Consider the following 18966-nt stretch of genomic DNA (forward strand, 5'->3'; position numbering starts at 1 on the left):
AGATTTTAAAGTATATTTAATAAAATACATATCTTAACAACTGATAAATATTTTAATTTTTAATATACAGTATGTTTTCACCGAACTTTTGTTTTTATCAGTTTGTAAAAGTGCATATCAGGATTGTATTTTTTTCCCCCACAGACAGCCTTTTGATTGACTATCAGTTTACCTTCAGCTTATTACAGGAAGATGATCGCCACCATACCGCCATAAACTTCATAGCGAACCCAGAGCAGGTGAGAAGATAATTTAACTTTTATAATAGAATTATATTCATATCATGGGATACACATTTTTTGTCATTTTTTATTGTAATTTTAACTACTCAGAATTATCACACTATAGGGCTTTTGAAGAAAGACTAACCATGTTACTTTTTTCTTTTCATAAAACTTACATATCCTTGTGATTTGGGGAGTTGGTGCATTTTATATTTCAGATTCTGCCAACAGTCCTACAATTTAAATGATACATGTTTATTATTTTTTCGGTTTCATGACAGTGTGTGTGTGCTTATAATTATGTTCTCAAACTGGGGGTAGCCTACTTTGAAAATAAAAACCATAAATTCAAAACATGATATAGTAAATATGTTCTTTTTCTTATACATTGTTATGCTGTAGTAGGTTTTCCATTGTACTTTTTAATGTCCACTAGTTTATCTAAGTTAGATGAATGCTGGCCTCTTTTTTTTTTTATGATCTTATTGAAATGTAATGGACATATTACACTGTATAAGTTTCAAGTGTATACAAAAGTTGCTTTGAATATTTCTGTATTACAATATTATTACCATGGTAGCATCAACTAAACCTCTATTATGTCACATAATTATCATTTCTTTTTTGTGGTGGGAATAATTAAACTCTAGTCTTTTAGTAACTTTGAAGTATATAATACAGAATTGCTGTCTATAGTAACTATGTGCATTTGATGCCGAAGACTTATTTATCTATTGGTTGTAAGTTTTTATCCCTAAACAACATCTTCCCAATTCCTCCCAATACCCAGCCCAAAGGGCTTTTATGAGTTTGGCTTTTCTAAATTATTTATTTAAATGATATCATTACAAGTATTTTTCCTTGTCTGACTTATCTCATTTAGCATCATGGAATGCTTGTTTCTTTAAGCAAATTACTGCAACAATTTTATAATTGCAAAATTTTATGAAGTTTAAATTTATGAAACAAAGAAGGGCATTTATGCAACATTGTCAGTTATCATAGGAAAAGGCTCAAAGTTTCTTTGGAAATAACACACATACTTCCCTATCCATCTGAGACTTTATAAAGTTAAAAAGCCAAGGGAATGTATATATCAACCATAGAGTTTATTTGGTGGAATTTTAGTTCTTTTGAAACTGAAAACAACTCTTTCAAAATGAAGATGTTAGTGAAATGTTTGAATGATTCTTTTTTTGTTTGTTTGTTTATTGTGGTTAGAATAATTAACATGAGATATACTCTCCCAAAAAGTTTTAAAGAATACAGTACAGTATTGTGAATTATGGACACTGTTACACGAAGTAGATTCTTCTTGCATAACTGTAACTTCATATCTTGTTACTCAATTCCCATCCCCACCTCTGGCAATTGCCAGTCTTTTCTCTGTGTTTATGAGATAGATCAGGGTTTTGTTTTGTTTAGAATATATATATATATATATATAATCAGACAATAATTGTCTTTGTCTGTCCTAAATCACGTAGCATAATGCCCTCAAGATCTCTAGGTTGTTGCAAATACCAAGATTGTTCTTCCCTTTTTATGACAATATGATTTCATTGCATGTGCATACCACAGTTTGTGCTTTCATCAGTGATGGACACTTACAATGCTTTCCATATCTTTCTTGGATATTGTATACTGCAGAAAGCATAGAGTACACATATTTTTGACATAGAATTTTCATTGGATAAATACCTAAAAGTGGAATTGCTAGATCATATAGTTCTATTTTTAATTTTTTTGAGAATTTCCAAATGGTTTTCCATGGAGTCTCCAGTAATTTATTTTTTCACTAACAGTACATAAGGGTCTCCTTTTTGACACATTATCACCAACACTGTTATCTCTTGTCTCTTTAGTAATAGCCATTCAAACCAGTGTGAGGTAATATCTCAATATGGTTTTGATTTCAATTTCCCTGATAAATATTGATGTTGGTCACCTTTTCTTGGCCATCAGGATGTCTTCATTATAATAAGTCACAGGAATAAAAGATACAACAGAGGGAACATAGTCAATGATCTTGTAATAGTGTTTTATGGTGAAAGATGGTAGCTTGTGCTGAGCATAGCATATAGAGATGTTGAAACAGTATGTTAGACACCTGAAACTAATGTAACATTGTTTGTCAAACTATACTCAAAAAGTTTTTAAGAAGTCTATTCAGATTCTTTGTACATTTTTTAATTTTTTCAAGTTGTAATGTAAATTCCAGTTAGTTAACACAGGGTAATGTTAGTTTCAGGCACAGAAGTTAATGATTCAGCACTTACATACAACAAGCAATGCTCATCACGGGTGCCCTCCTAAATACCCATTTAATCTATTCCCATATAGTAATGCTCATCACTAGTACCCTCCTAAATACCCATTTAATCTATTCCCTCCCCCTCCAAACTCCCATCCAACAACCCTGTTTTTCTCTATCGTAACATACAGTTATGTTTTTTGGTTTGCCTCTTTCTCTTCCTCCCCCACCGTCACCATGTTCATCTGTTTTGTTTCTTAAATTTCACATGTGAGTGAAATCATATGGTATTTGTCTTTCTCAGGATGACTTATTTTGATTAGTATAATAATCTTTAGCTCCATTCACAGCATTGCAAATGGCAAGATTTCATTCTCTTTTATGGCTGAGTAATAATTCCATTGTATATCTATGTACCACAACTTCTTTTTTTTTTTTTTTTTTGTACCACAACTTCTTTATGCATTCATCAATTGACAGACGTTAGGGTTCTTTCCATGCTTCATCTATTGTAGATAATACTGCTATAAACATTGCGAAGCATGTGCCCCTTTGTAGTGCAATGGCTGGGCATAGGATCGTTCTATTTTTAACTCTTGGAGAAGCATCCAGACTATTTTCCAGAGTGGTTGCCCCAGTTTGCATTCTCCCAACAGTGTAAGAAGGTTCTCCTTTCTCCTCATCCTGGCCAACATCTGTTGTTTCCTGTGTCGTTAATTGTAGCCATTCTGAGAGGTGTGAGGTGATATCTCATTGTAGTTTTGTTTTGTATTTCCCTGATGATGAGTGATGTGGAGCATCTTTTCATGTGTCTGTTAGCCATCTGTGTGTCTTTTGAAAAATATCTATTCATGTCTTCTGCCCATTTCTTAACTGGATTATTGGGTTTCTGAGTTTTGAGTTTGATAAGTTCTTTATAGATTTTGGATACTAACCCTTTATCAGGTAGGTCCTTTGGAAATATCTTCTCCCATGCAGTAAGTTGCTTTTCAGTTTTGTCAGTTGTTTCCTTTGCTGTGCAGAAGCTTTTCATCTTGATGAAGTCCCACTAGTTTATTTTTGCTTTAGTTTCCCTTGCCTCCAGAGACGTATCTAGTAAGAAGTTGCTATGGCCAATGTCAAAAAGAGGTTACTGCCTGGTGTTCTCCTCTAGGATTTTGATGGGTTTCTGTTTCACGTTTAGGTCTTTCATCCATTTTGAATTTATTTTTGTGTATGGTGTGAGAAGGTGGTCCAGTTTCATTCTTCTGCATGGTGCTGTCCAGTTTCCCCAGCACCATTTGTTGAAGACTGTCTTTTTTCCATCGGATTTTCTTTCCTGCTTTGTCAAAGACTAGTTGACAATTAGTTGTGAGTTCATTTCTGGATTTTTCTGTTCTGTTCCATTGATCTAAGTGTCTGTTTTTGTGCCAGTACCATACTGTCACGATCACTACAGCTTTATGGTCTAGCTTGAAGACTGGAATTGTGAATTGTGATGCTTCCAGCTTTGCTTTTCTTTTTCAAGATTGCTTTGGCTATTTGGAGTCTTTTGTGGTTCCATACAGATTTTAAGATTGTTTGTGGTAGCTGTGTGAAAAATGCTGTTGGTATTTTGAAGGGATTGCATTAAATGTGTAGATTGCTTTGGGAGGTATAGACATTTTAACAATATCTGTTCTTCCAATGCATGAGCATGGCAGGTTTTTCCATTCCTTTGTGTCATCTTCAAAGTCTTTCATAAGTGTTCTGTAGTGTTCAGAGTACAGATCTTTTATCTGTTTGGTTAGTTTATCCCTAGGTATCTTATAGTTTTTATGGTGCAATGGTAAATGAGATCGATTGCTTGATTTCTCTTTCTTCTTCCTGGTGTATAGAAATACCACAGATTTCTGAGTGTTCATGTTGTAACCTGCAACTTTACTGAATTTGTGTATCAGTTTTAGCAATTTTTTGGTGGAGTCTTTCAGGTTTTCTCTATATAGTATTATGTCATCTGTAAATAGTGAAAGTTTGACCTCTTCCTTGCCAATTTGGATGCCTTTTATTTCTTTGTTGTCTTATTGCTGAAGCTAGGACTTACAATACTATGTTAAATAGCAATGATGAGAATGGACATCTGTCTTGTTCTAAACCATAGAGGAAAAGCTCTCAGTTTGTCTTCATTGAGGATGATATTAACCATGGGTTTTTCATATATGCCCTTTATTATGTTGAGGTATGTTCCTTTTTTAAAAAAAGATTTTATCTATCTATCTATCTATCTATCTATCTATCTATCTATCTATCTATTCATGAGAGACACAGAGAGAGAGGGGCAGAGACATAGGCAGAGGGAGAAGCAGGCTCCATGCAGGTAGCCCGATGTGGGACTTGATCCCGTTACTCTAGGATCACTCCTAAGCCACTCAGGTGTCCTGGTATGTTCCCTTTAAACCTACTTTGTTGAGGGCTTTTATCATGAATGGATATGGTACTTTGTTAAATGCTTTTTCTCTATCTATTGAAATGATCATATGGTTTTTCCCTTTTTTTTTAGTAATGTATTGTATCATATTGACTGATTTACAAATACTGAGCCATGCTTGCAGCCCAGGAGTAAATCCCATTTGATTGTAGTAAATAATTTTTTAATGTATTGTTGTATTTGGTTTGCTAGTACTTTATTGAGAATTTTTGCACGCATTTTCATCAGAGATATTGGCCTATATTTCTCTTTTTTTTGTGGAGTCTTTATCTGGTTTTAGTATCCAGATAATGCTGGCCTCATAGAATAAATTCAGAAGTTTTCCTTCCTTTTCAATTTTTTGGCATAGTTTGAGAAGAAATAGGTATTAACTCTTTCAAATGTTTGGTAGAATTTACCTGTGAACCCATTTGGTCTTGGACTTCTGTTTGTTGGAAGATATTTGATTACTGATTTGATTTCTTTGCTGGTTATCAGTCTGTTCACATTTTCTATTTCTTCCTGTTTTCAGTTTTGGGAATTAATATGTTTCTAGGAATTTATCCTTTTAGACTGTCCAGTGTGTGGCATATGTTTTATGGTAATATTCTATTATAGTTGTTTCTGTTCCTGTTGTGTTATTATTTCCCCCTTTTAATTTTTGATTTTATTTGGGCCCCCCCCTTTTTTTTTCCATAAGTCTCATGAGGGGCTTACCAATTTTAATAATTTTTTAATGAATCAGCTCCTGGTTTCATGGATATGTTCTAGTGGTTTTTAGTTTCTATATCATTTATCTCTGGTCTAATTCTTATTATTTCACTTCTTTTGGCTTTACAGTTCATTTGCTATTCCTTTTTTAGCTTCTTTAGGAATAAGGTTAGGTTGTATATTTGAGATTTTTCTTACTTCTTGAGGTAGGCCTATACTGATATGTTCTTCCCTCTTAGGACTGATTTTGCTGCAACCAAAATATGTTATGGACTTAAGTTTACATTTTCATTTGTTTCTATGTATTTTTAAATTTCTTCTTTGATTTCCTCTTTGATCCATTCATTGTTTAGTTAACACATTGTTTAACCTCCATGTATTTGTAAATTTTCCGTATTTTTTCTTACTCTTGACTCCTAGTTTCATAGCATTTTGTCAGGAAAGATACATGGTATGATTTCAATCTTTGTTGAGGCCTATTTTGTGATGTAATATGTTCTGTATACTAGAGAATGTTCCATGTGCCTTGGAAACGAATGTGTATTTTGCTGTTTTAGGATGGCATGTTCTATCTGTTACATCCATGTAGTCCAGTGTATCATTCAAAGCCCCTGTTTTCTTGTTGACTTTCTGTTTAGATGATTTTGATCATTGATTTTAGTGGGGTGTTAAATTTCCCCATTATTATTGAATTACTATATATTATTTCTTTTATATCTGTTATTAATTGTATGATATATTTGGGTATCCCATGTTTGGTGCATAAATGTTTATGATTGTTATAAGTTTTTTTTTATTATCCTCTATGATTATATAGTGCTCTTCCCTGTGTCTTAAAACAGTCTTTGGTTTAATATATAGTTTGTCTGATATAAGTATGCTTCTCAGTCTTTCCTTGACATCCATTTACATGGTAAATTTTTGTCCATCCCCCCATTTCAGTCGGCAGATGTCTTTAGGTCTAAAATAAGTCTCTTGTAGGCAGCTTATACATTGGTCTTGATTTTTATCCATTCTGGCACCCTATGTCTTTTGATTGGAACATTTATCCATTTACATTCAAAATAATTATCGACAGATATGTATTTATTACTATTTTATTGCTTGTTTTTTTCATTATTTCTTGAGATTTTCTCTGATCCTTTCTTCTGTTTGTCATTTTTGGTCTCTCCTTTCCATTCAAAGAATCCCCTTTAATATTTCTTGCAGAGCTGATTTAGTGTTCATGAACTCCTTTAGTTCTTGTTTGTCTTAGAAACTATCTCTCTTTCTATTCTGAATGATAACCTTGCTAGATAGAGTATTGGCTGCAGATTTTTTCCATTCAGCACTTATAATATATCATGCCACTCCCTCTGGCTTGCCAAGTTGCTGTTGAGAAATCTCTAGCTAGCCTTATGGGTCCTCCCTTGTAAGTTAAGGATGTCTTTTGTCTTACTACTTTTATCATTTTTTTAAAAAAGATTTTATTTATTTATTTGAGAGAGAGAGTGTGTATACTCAATTGAGCACAAGGGGGAAGGGCAGCAGGAGAGGAAGTCTGGTTCAGGTCCTAATCCAAGGACTCTGAGATCGTGATGTGAGCCGAAGTCAGACACTTAATCAGCTGAGCCACGCAGGTGCTCTGCCTTTATGATTTTGTATTTATCACTGTATTTTGTAAATTTAATTACACTATGTCTTCATGTCGGCCTGCTTTTGTTGATTTTCGTGGGAGTTATCTGTACCTCCTGCATCTGGATGTCTGTTTTCTTCCTTGTATTAGGGAAGTTTTGAGATATTATTTCTTTAAAACAATTTTCTGCCCTCTTTTTCTCTCTCTTCTTCTGGGACTCCTATAATAGGAATGTTATTATATTTGATGAAGTCACTGATGTGTTTTATTCTTTTCCTAAGTCCAGTGAGTGTCCTTATGGTTATTGCTTTAAATTCTCCATCAGGCATGTTTCTTATATCAGTTTCGCTTAGATCTCTGGCTATGACCTTATATTATTCTTTCATTTAGGATGAATTCTTGCATTTTGGCATTTTGCCTAAGTCTCCACTTCCTTCTCTGTGTTAGAAAAGGCAATTGTGTCTCCCCCTCGTCTTAAAGTAATGGCCTTATGATCATGTAGTTTTCAGGGCCTGGAATTTTAGGGAGTGTGTCTGGAGTGTGTGATTGCAGCAAGCTTGACTGGGAAGGGGAGTCCCACCAGAATGCAGGGTGGGCTTGGAATAAGCAAGTTAGGCAGCCCAGTGTGGTGCTTCCTGCAGGTGGCTCTGTGTTTATGCTGAGCAGCACAGGAGGAAAATGGCTAGCTCCTTTGTTTCTGTAGAGGTATATCCATGAATGCTGCCTCTTAGGGATATGATCCAAGAAGACAGACTAATCTACCCCTATGTTCCCCAGGTGTTCTTTAGGTCATTGCTTTCACACTGTCTGCCCCTGGGTTGTTTGCCTGCTTTTTCTTCAGGAGCAGCACAGTAGCCTTCTGGCCCTTTCCCAGTCAAGCCTGCTGACCTTTAAAACTCCAGCTTTAGATCTGCTGGTTGCAAGAATTTGTGAAATTCAGCACCCTTCATCTTCCAGGGCAGTGGCTTTGGGGACATGTTCTTGTGTGTTCCTCCCTCTCTCTCTCTCTCTCTCTCTCTCTCTCTTTCGTCCTTCTCTATGACCATAGCTCCCTGCCACAGCACCCATGATCCACTTCTCCCCTAAACCACATCTTCACACTTCCTGCCTTTTTTTGATGTGGCTTCTTCTCTTCTTTTTGTTGTGGAATTTGTTCTGTCAGTCTTAAGGTCAATGTTTGGGGTATTTAGGATGATTCAATAGTTATGTAATTGTGTTCATGGGAGGAGATGAGCCTAGGGGTCCTCCCCTTCCTCACCATCTTCCTACATAGCCTCTTTAATCCACTTTGTATTTTGTACATGGTGTAAGTTTAGTGCTACAGACTGAATGTTTGTGTGCCCCCAAACATTGTGTAAATCCTAATGTTCAATGTGATGGCATTTAGAGATGGGACATTTACAAAGTAATTAGGTCATGAGAGTGGAGCTCTCATCAATGGGATTATTAGTGCCCTCATAAAAGAGGCCCTAGAGAGTTCCCTCACCTCCTCTGCCATGTGAGGGCACAGCAAGAAAAGGCTTGTCTATTAACTAGGAAGTTGACCTCAACAGATACTAACTTTTCCAGTACCTTTATTTTGGAATTTCCAGCCCCCAAATGTGTGAGAAATATAATTCTGCTCTTTATTGTTGCTCTTTCTACCTCCTCCCTCTATTCCTGTTTTTGTTTTGTTTTGTTTTGTTGTTAAAGCAGCTCTAGTGAACTAAGACAGTAGGATCCAGTTTCATTCTTCATATGGATATCCAGTTTTCTCAGCACTGTGTGTTGAAGAGACCATCTTTTCTTCATTGGGTATTCTTGGTATCCTTATTGGAGATTACATAATCTTAAACTACACATATGTGTAGGTTTATTTCTGGAGTCTTTATTTATTATGCTGGACCATTGTCTATTTTTATGCCAGCATGCTGTTTTTAATTACTGTAGCTTTGTATTATGTCTATACAAATGCCACTAGGAATTTGATGAGATGATATTGAATTTATAGATTTCTTGAAGTACCATGAACATTTAAACAATATTAAGTTTCTCAATCTGAGAATGCAGGATTTTTTCATTATTTATGTCTTCTTTTATCAGTGTTGTATAATTTTCAGTGTATATCTTTCATCTCCTTGGTTAAGTTTATTCCTAAGTATTTTCTTTTTGATACTGTTATAAATGGGATTATTTTCTTAACATCGTTTTAACATAATTTGCTATTAATGTGTAGAAATAAAACTGATTTTTTAAGTGTTGATTTTGTGTCCTGAAGCTTCATTAAATTTATTAGTTCTTAAATAGGCTTGTATATATGTGTGTTCTATTCTGTATGTGTGTGTGTATGTGTGTGTGTGCATGTGTGAACACTGTGTTCAGGTTTTTCTACATATAAGATTATGTCATTTGCAAATAGGTATTATTTTACTTCTTCCTTTCTGATTTGGATGCCTTTTATTTATTTCTCTTACTTAATTGCTTTTCCTAGGACCTCCGATACTTTGTTAAATAGAAGTGGTGAGAGTTGACATCCTTATCTTATTCCTGATCATAGGGGAAAACTTTTCTACATTGAGTATAATGTTTACTTGGTCTTCTTAGTTATGGCCCTTATTATATCGGGGTACATTCCTTTTATAGATCATTTGTTGAGAGTTTTTATCATGAAAGGATGATTAATTTTACCAAATGCTTTTTCTGTATCTATTAAGATGGTTATTTTTATTCTTCACTCTGTTAATGTGGTATATTACATTAGTTGATTTATGTATGTTGACCTATCCTTTCATCTTAAGGATAAATCTCACTTTATCATGGTGAATGATCCTTTTAATGTACTTTTGAATTCAATTTGCTAGTACTTGTTGAGTATTTTTGCAACTGAGTTCATCAGTGTTATTAGCCTAGAGATTTTATTTCTTATAGTATCATTGCCTGGCTTTGGTATCAGATTATTTCTGGCCTCATAAAATGAGATGGGGAGTATTTCCTACTCTGTAGTTTTTAGAAAGAATTTGAGAAATTGATATTCTTTAAATGTTTGCTAGAATTTACCAGTGAAACCATTTATTCCTGACTTTTTTCTTTTTTGGGAGGTTTCTGATTACTCAGTCTCCATGCCTGTTATTGTTTTATTCATATTTTTTATTTCTACGTGATTTAGTCTTGGTAGTTTGTATGATTTTAAGAATTTATTGATTTCTTTTAGATTATCCAGTTTGTTCATATGTAATTAGTCATATTAGTCTCTTTCAATCCTTTTTATTTCTGTAGCATAATGTTTCATTTATGATTTTACATTTTAAGTCTTTTAGTCTTACAGAAGGTTGTATCAATTTTGATTACTTTTTTCAAAAAACAACTCATTGATTTTTCTTTTCTTTATTGATTTTTCTCTTATTTATGTCTGCAGTAATATCTTTAATATTTACTTCTTTTTGCTAACTTTGAACATAGTTTGTTCTTTTTTAAATTGAGGAGTAAAGTGACATTGTTTATTTGAGAGCTCTCTTTTTTTTTAAGATTTATTTATTTATTTATGATAGACATAGGGGGAGAGAGAGAAAGAGAGAGAGAGAGAGAGAGGCAGAGACACAGGAGGAGGAAGAAGCAGCTCCATGCCGGGAGCTTGATGTGAGACTCGATCCCGGGACTCCAGGATTGCGCCCTGAGCCAAAGGCAGGCGCCAAACCACTGAACCACCCAGGGATCCCCAGCTCTCTTCTTTTTTAAGGCAAATGTAGGCATTTGTCATTTTTAATTTTCCCTTTGAACTGGTTTTATTGCATTCCATAAGTTTTTTCATCGTATTTTGTTTCAAGATTTTTCTGATTTACCTTTTGATTGCTTTTCTGATCCCTTAGTTCAGAAATGTGTTGTTATATTTCTACATATTTTTAACTTTCAAATTTTCCTTCTGCTATTGATTCCTAGTTTCAATCCATTGTGGTCATAAAAGATAATCGGTATGTTTTCTGTCTTCTTAAATTTGTTAAGACTTGTTTTGTGACATAACTAGTAATGTATTTTGAAGACTCTCCCACATGCATATGAACAGATGTGGTTTCTGATGCTGTTATTTGAAATTTTGTTTCTATGTCTGTTAAGCATGTGTATCTTGTAGTGTTGCACAAGTCCACCTTTTTCCTTATTGATTTTTCTCTTTGAGTATTCTATCCACTGTTGAAAGTATTGAATGAAGTCTCGTTATATAATGTCCTTGTTTGTCTCTTGTTAAAGTCTGTTTTGTCTCATATAAATATAGCTACCCCTTCCTTCTTTTGTTTCTTATTTTCATGAAATATCTTTTCCTATCCCTTCTCTTATAGTCTAAACATTTTCTTAAATCTGAAATGAGTCTCTTTTAGACAGCATATTATTATTGAGTATTTTTTAAAAAACCTAGTTGCCCATTCCATGTCTTTTGATTGAGGAGTTTAATAGATTTCTGTTTAATTATTGATAGGAGAGGATTCACTTTTGCCATTTGTTAATTGTTTTGTGTCTTATAGTCATTTTTTGGGGGGACTCCTCTTTTCTCTCCTGCAGTCTTTTTTGTGTTTTATTGTTTTTTTGTAGTGATATGCTTTGATATCTTGCTCTTTTTCTTTTGTTTATCTTCTATGTCTTTTCTTTGTAGTTATCATAAGATTTGCATGAAATATAGATATAGCAGTCTGCTTTAAGCTGACAAAATATAACTTCAATCACATACCAAAAGTCTATACTTTTACCTTTGTTACCCCTCTAACTCTGTTATTGATGTCATAACAAACATTTTTAGCATTTTTTTTGTAAAGCAGATCTGGTGGTAATATGCTCCCTCAGCTTCTCTTTGTCTGGGAAAGTTTTTATATTTCAATTTTTAAAAGAGTATTTTTACTAGGAATAGTATTCCTGGTCAGCATGTTTTTTCTTTCAGTACTTTTAATGTGTCATCCCAATCCCTTATGGCCTGCAAAGTTTCTGCTGCAAAATCCACTCATAGCCTTATGGGGCTCACTTGTATATGATAAGTCACTTTGCTATTGGTACTTTTAGTTTTGTCTTTGACTTTTAACAATTTGACTTGATTTCTTTGGGTTCATCTTCCTTCTGTTTTTGTCAGCTTCATGAATCTAGATATCTATACTTCTCAGATTTGGGACATTGTAGGCTATTGTTTCTTTAAATAAGATTTATGTCCTTCTTTCTCTTCTCTTTCAGGGATTTTTTGTAATGTATATATTGGTTTTTCTTGAAGTATTCCATTTCCACTAGGCTTTCTTTACTTTTTTTTGCCCCTCTAGGTAACTTCAGACAATTTGCCTTTGAGTTCACTGACTCTTTCTTCTGCTTGGTCAGGATTGTTGTTGAGGTTCTGTATGGATTTTTTTCATGTAAGTTATTGTATTCTTCTGTGGTTCTTTTTCATCATTCCATCTCTGTTGATATTGATGTTTTGTTCATATATTTTTTTTTGTTTCATTTAATTATGTTTCTGTGATCTCTTATTACTCTCTTATTACTTCTTTAATATAATTATTTTGAATTACTTGCCAGACAATTCTAGAGCTCCATTTCTTTAGATTCAGTTACTGAGGATTTATTTTGTTTCTTTGGTTGTGTCATATTTCTCTTACCCTTCATTTCTCTTGTAGCTTTTCATTAGTTCTGTGCATTTGCAGAAACAACTGCTTCTCCTAGTTAGTCTTTATGGACTGGCTTCAAAGGGAAAGAATCTTCGTCAGCCCGTAGCTAGAGATCCTGGGAGCATCTGAAAACTTTTCTCTGAATTATCATGTTCCACACTCCCCCTTCCTTCTAGGGGAGAATTCTTAGGGTTGCATGCTTTCTCTCAATTTCACAGAGCCATTCTGGCTGTAGTGAGCTGTCTACCTTTCCACCTTGGAAAATGCACAGAAAATCCAGGGTATTTAGTGCACATGCCATTCTTTCTCCCTCCCGAAGGGAAAGTCTTAGGGTTGTGTAGATTACACAACCTTAAGATTGTCTCCCAATCTTGTGGAGCCATGATAGCAGCAGTAAACTCTCACTAATTTTCTTTATTTTTAGCTGTTTTCAGATATCCAAACTGTGCTTGTTCTCTTAGTTCTCTGGATGAAGTGAAACAGAAACAGATCCTTTGGGCAGTGCAGTAAAAGGCCAGAGATGTTGGGTATATGGTACACTTTCTCTTTTCCTTGAGGGAGAAGTCATAAGCCAAGGTGGTCTCTAAGGCTGAGCGCTGTCCTGGGGCAGGGGCTGAAATTAGTAAAGTATAATTAGTCGTCTTACTCATTATAATGTGGCTATTCTTGGTTTTGTATTAATCTTTGGTAGCTTCCTAACTGAATTTTGATTCTCTAATAAAAATATTTTGGTTCATATAACATTGTCGAATCAGTGTTTTTATGGAGCATAAGTGTTGGCACTTCCTATTTTCCCATCTTGCAGATGTCACTCTTTATTGTTCTATTTTTGTTATATATTAATCTATCTTTTCATCTATATTATATATTTAAATAACTTTTCAAACAGATGAAACCTCAAAATATATCCTATTTGCTAGCTTCTTTCCTCTAAACTATTTTATTTGATTTGTCAAGAAATAATATAATTTCTTAAATTTTCCTTTTCCAGTAAAATAGGATCCCTCTTCTCAAAAAGTAGAATAATTCATTTTATGTTACCCCTTTTCCTTTTCTTTTTAAGAAAATGTCTCTATTCTTGGAAATACATTTGAATTTTTAACTCTTAAATAAGAATTTTGTAGGAGTATAGTTTTTCAGGTATAATCATCTCTTTACTGATAATGTGTGTCTTTTACCAAGACATTAAAAATGTCAGTAACTTTTTCTTCAGTGTGATAAGAAAGCTTTTATAAAAGCATTATAATCACCATTGACTTTTTTATTATAAAATATGCATAAAATAAAATTTGTCATTTTAACCATTTTTAGGTATACAATTCAGTGACATTAAGTACATTTACAGTGTTCTGCAATCATCGCCACTATCCATACCAAAATTTTTTTATCACTTCCAAATAGAATTTCTATATCCATTCAGGAATAATTCCTCATTTTTTCTTGCCCCTGCAGCCCAGTTATTTTACCTTCTGTCTCTATGAATTTGTATATTCTAGAAACTTCATATGTATAACTATACAATATTTGTTCCTTTGTATCTGACTTATTTCACTTAGCCTAACATTTCCAAGACTCATCTGTGTTGTAGCATGTATCACAATTTCATTCTTTACCATTGGCCTCTTGAATGTTAAATTCCAAGTAATGGGAATGTAATTCCAAACTTTTATGGCCTTCTTTGAAGATATAAAAAATTTCATATGATTGGAATATCTGACTCAAAATATGGGTGTGGGGGTGCCTTAGTGGCTCAGTCCATTAAGTGTTTGCCTTTGCCTTAGGTCATTATTTCAGGGTCCTGGGATGGACCCCATGTTGGGTTCCATGCTCAGCAAGGAGTCTACTTCTCCCTCTCCCTCTGCCCATCCCCCTTGCTCATGCTCTCTCTCTCTAAAATAAATAAAATCTTTTTAAAAATCTGGCTGTGAATAACATTTCTCCACAATATTATCCATAGTGTCATACACATAGATCCAGATTAGCTATAATCCTAGTTTCTTTCTCTCTTGATGTTCTTTTCCGTTATCAATTTCCTGAAATTCTTTTATAAGGATATTTTTATTTATTAGAGAGAGAGAGAGCGCACAAGTTGGGGGAGGGAGAGGGAGAAGCTGAGCAGGAAGCCCGACATGGGGCTTGATCTCAAGATCCTGGTATCATGGCCCAAGCCTAAGGCAGCCAATTAACTGACTGAGCTGCCCAGACACCCCAATTTCCTGAAATACTTGATTCCTTCTAAATATCATAGCTTTCTATATTACTGTCTACTGTCTTGTCCAATTGAAGCCAAGAGCCCCGACACATTTTCTTTGAAACTGTAGGGTGGTAAACTATCATGAAAGGTATCACTAAGAATGCTTATAACATCATTATATGTAATTACATACTATAATTTATAATTAAAAGGATATTCAACTTAGAACAGTTATTAAAATTAATATAATTTAGGGCAGCCCGGGTGGCTCAGCGGTTTAGCACTGCCTTCAGCCCAGGGCCTGATTCTGGAGACCCGGGATCAAGTCTCATGTTGGGCTCCCTGCATGGAGGCTGCTTCTCCCTCTGCCTGTGTCTCTGCCTCTCTCTCTCTTTGTGTCTCTCATGAATAAATTAAATCTTAAAAAAAAAAATTAAATTAATATAGTTTAGTAGTCAGAGCTTCCTACTTATCCTGCATAAAAAAATAATAAATATGTACCTTAATTATTTATGCATTTCCTACATTTTGACAATAGGTTTAATTCTGACCCATTTTTACTGGAGAGTTCGAGTTTTTATATTTTATATATATTTTTTTACTACAAAAATGCGTGTATAATAATACAGTATGCACCTAAGAAGAATTCTTTCACAAAACAACAATCTTACATTGTTGTAAAATTACTTTGGACAAATCTCAAACACGTGTCATTTAAATATTAACCACAGGTAAACAGAGAATCAAAATACAATGAATTATAACAGCCTCTGGCTTATATACAGAAGGCTGGGTTAGAGTAGAGAGGATAAATGGGAACTTTTAACTACCTTTGAATTTATCACCTCTATTTTTTATTCAAAAAATATAATTGACAACTACACTTAGTTGAATATTGACAAAATATACAAACTCTGTGAAATATAGTGTGGGCATAATTAAAACATAAAACTATTTAGTGCAATTTGATTTTTAACCCTAATATTTTCTTTCTTGTTAGTCAAACAAAAATTTGGATATTTCGATTAATGCATCAAACAACTTTAATCTCAACATTACCTGGTCAGTTGGTTCAACAGGTAAGAGAATTTTGTTGTCTCATGTCTTTCACATCTGTTTGTGTATGGAAGGTGTTCTAACATGACCTTTTATTGTTAATTCAAATAATTGAAATTAAAAAATATGTCATAATCATTTTGCTGATTCAGGTAAAAAAATAAGTAGCAATATTAATAAAGCTTCATTACTTTGTTAACTTTATCCCTTATTCAATTAAAAATTAGATGGGTAACAAATATTATTCACTACTTAATTTTTTAAAATGGCAGTGTTATGATTTGCTATGATTTTAATTAAGATAGATTACTTCTTTAATGACTAGGGATTGAGATTTCAATTATTTGAGTCACTATTGGAGCTATAAATTTAATTATTAACCTTAATATTGATATAAAACAATGGAATTCTGTGCATGCTGATAAATTAACATGTTTTCTATTACTGCCAAGCTTAGAAATATACCATTCCCTTTGTCAGCTTCAGTGCTGAGTGGTTAAAAAAAGTTCTGTGTTAATATGCCTTCTGGGGCAGCCTGGGTGGCTCAGCGGTTTAGTGCTGCCTTCAGCCTAGGTCCTGATCGTGGGGTTCCGGGATCAAGTTCCGCATCAGGCTCCCTGCATGGAGTCTGCTTCTCCCTCTGCCTGTGTCTTTGCCTCTCTCTCTCTCTGTCTCTCATGAATAAATAAATAAAATCTTTTAAAAAAATATGCCTTCTCTAAGAAGATTTATAAGTTGAAATTTTTGACTTCATAAAAATGTAACCAAGATGAGATACAAAGTGTATGTTGGATTATGAAAGAGTATATTTACTGTTTTTTGTATTTACGTGTTAGGAAATTCTATTGATTTTTATTTTCTATATCAAAGATACACTCTTGCATTAAAGTGTTGAGATGTTCTTAAAATATGTGGATTCTCAGATATCTATATTCTATTTCTGAAAATCAAATCATTATGCTATTTTAATATGTAGAATCATGGAGACATAGAATTCAAGAGTGATGTGGTTTTTGCAATTCTAGAATCTATATATCATATGTATTAAAAAATGAGAAATTTGGGCAAATATATAACATTTTGTTACAATGTTGCCAAACATTTAGTTAAAATCTTAGCAGTGTGAGCTTCATTATTAATAATTCATGATGGAACACTGGCTCAGTTAGTAGAACATGTATCTCTTGATATTGGGGTTGTACGTTAGAGTCTCATGTTGGGTGTAGAGATTATTTAAAAATAAAATCATTTAAAAAAAGGAATTCATGAAAACTTGTACTATTTATTCAAAATTTACTTTTGCACAATAAACTTACTCTAGAAGAGTTTTAAAACTTGTCAAGAAAAATATAGAAAACCTCTGTAATTACCTTAGAATAGTGATTTTAGTATGTCAGAAATTGCTTGTAACTTTCAGATTCCCAAAACTAAATTCTCAGAAATTCTGATTTATGAGGTTAGGAGATGATGTCAGGAAATATGTAAAAGTACCCCAAGTAATTTTGGAATAGGTGATGATTTAGAAATTAATTCAGTTGCTCAGTATATTAATTCTAAATATTTTTACTTTTTGGTAAGGTGGAAGATGTGGTAAGATTGTTGGAAGTGCTTTGTTCCATTTGGTTAATTTCAGTAAATATTTATTGAGTATGCAATCTGTGTTTAAGTAATTGAACATTTAGCTCATGTTTTAAATTGTAGCCTCCTTTCAATTTATTCAAAGTAATGATTGTTCAATTTGTGGTTAAGACAAATAGATTTCTTTTCCATTTTTTAATTGGATTAAGACATGTAAAATCTGTCCTGATTTGTTTTGAGAGGCTCTGTGGAGTAGTATATGGAAGTAACTCACTATCTGGGGCTAAAAGAGGAAGTTACCATTCAGTAGCTATAAACTTAAGGCAAGTGTTTTGATCTTTCTGCGGATCAGGTTTCAATTTGAAAAATAGAATACCTCTCTTATAAAATTGTTATTAGAGAAGAATATAAAATCTTCTGCACCAGTGCCCAGTACATAGCACTTAATCAGTGGTATCATTTTTAAAAATAATTTTTGTGCTATTTCCATTATATCTCTGATGAATCTTATTTTATTTCTCCTTTGTCACTCTAAACAGTAAACAAGTTTATTTTGATAATTATATTTTTATAAGTACAGTTATAATAATTAAGCAAATATAATATATATTTTTAAATTCAAAAGATCCTTTTTTTCCCCTAATTTGTTATTGTTGTTTACATTTTAGCTGGAACAATATCTGGGGAGGAGACTCCTATAGTTTCCAAGACTAATATAAAGGAATACAGAGATAGTTTTTCCTATGAAAAATTTAACTTTAGAAGCAATCCTAACATTACATTCTATGTGTACGTCAGCAACTTTTCCTGGCCTATTAAAATACAGGTAAGTGTTAATAGTACTTAACATAATGACCACTTAATATTATTTTTTCACAAAAACAAATAGCAACAATGCTGTTTTTGTTTGAAGTAAAGATACGGATAAGATTTCTGTTATGAAAAAGATGAAACGCGTGACCCTTGATTGAAAGGGTACATTGATTGTCTATGATGAATATCTTTATTTTTTTGACTGTTGGAGATCTGTTGGTTTAATGTTAATTACACTTTTCTTTTTGGGTAACAATGGAGTACCTGCTGGGGCAATATTATTTCGCCTAGTTTATACTCTGGCTAAGAACACTAGGAGAACAGAATCCAAGTTCAGGTTTATCTATGTGGTCACCAAGTTTAAGACCCAGCACAGATAGAAGATAGGTCAAAAGTAAATGGCTTTCTCCTTTATGTTAGCACAAAGGGAGGGCTTTGGCTTGATAAAAGTATAGGTGAGAGTTTGAGGCCTGGTGCCCAGGAA

The 18966-nt window shown here is 33.5% G+C and overlaps 1 protein-coding gene across 3 annotated transcripts in view; it reads left to right on the top strand.

The window, feature by feature from the left end:
• The window catches only part of ATRNL1 (attractin like 1), a 779330-nt gene that overhangs the window by 293505 nt on the left and 466859 nt on the right, over positions 1-18966 (top strand). For all 3 annotated transcript variants that reach the window (XM_049103125.1, XM_049103126.1, XM_025467337.3), the window contains exons 22-24: positions 145-239; positions 16036-16114; positions 18338-18495. In XM_049103125.1, coding sequence (XP_048959082.1) covers positions 145-239; positions 16036-16114; positions 18338-18495 — 332 coding nt within the window. The remainder of the gene's footprint in view (positions 1-144; positions 240-16035; positions 16115-18337; positions 18496-18966) is intronic.

Source organism: Canis lupus, chromosome 28, assembly GCF_003254725.2.
Source record: "Canis lupus dingo isolate Sandy chromosome 28, ASM325472v2, whole genome shotgun sequence".
Taxonomy (NCBI): domain Eukaryota; kingdom Metazoa; phylum Chordata; class Mammalia; order Carnivora; family Canidae; genus Canis; species Canis lupus.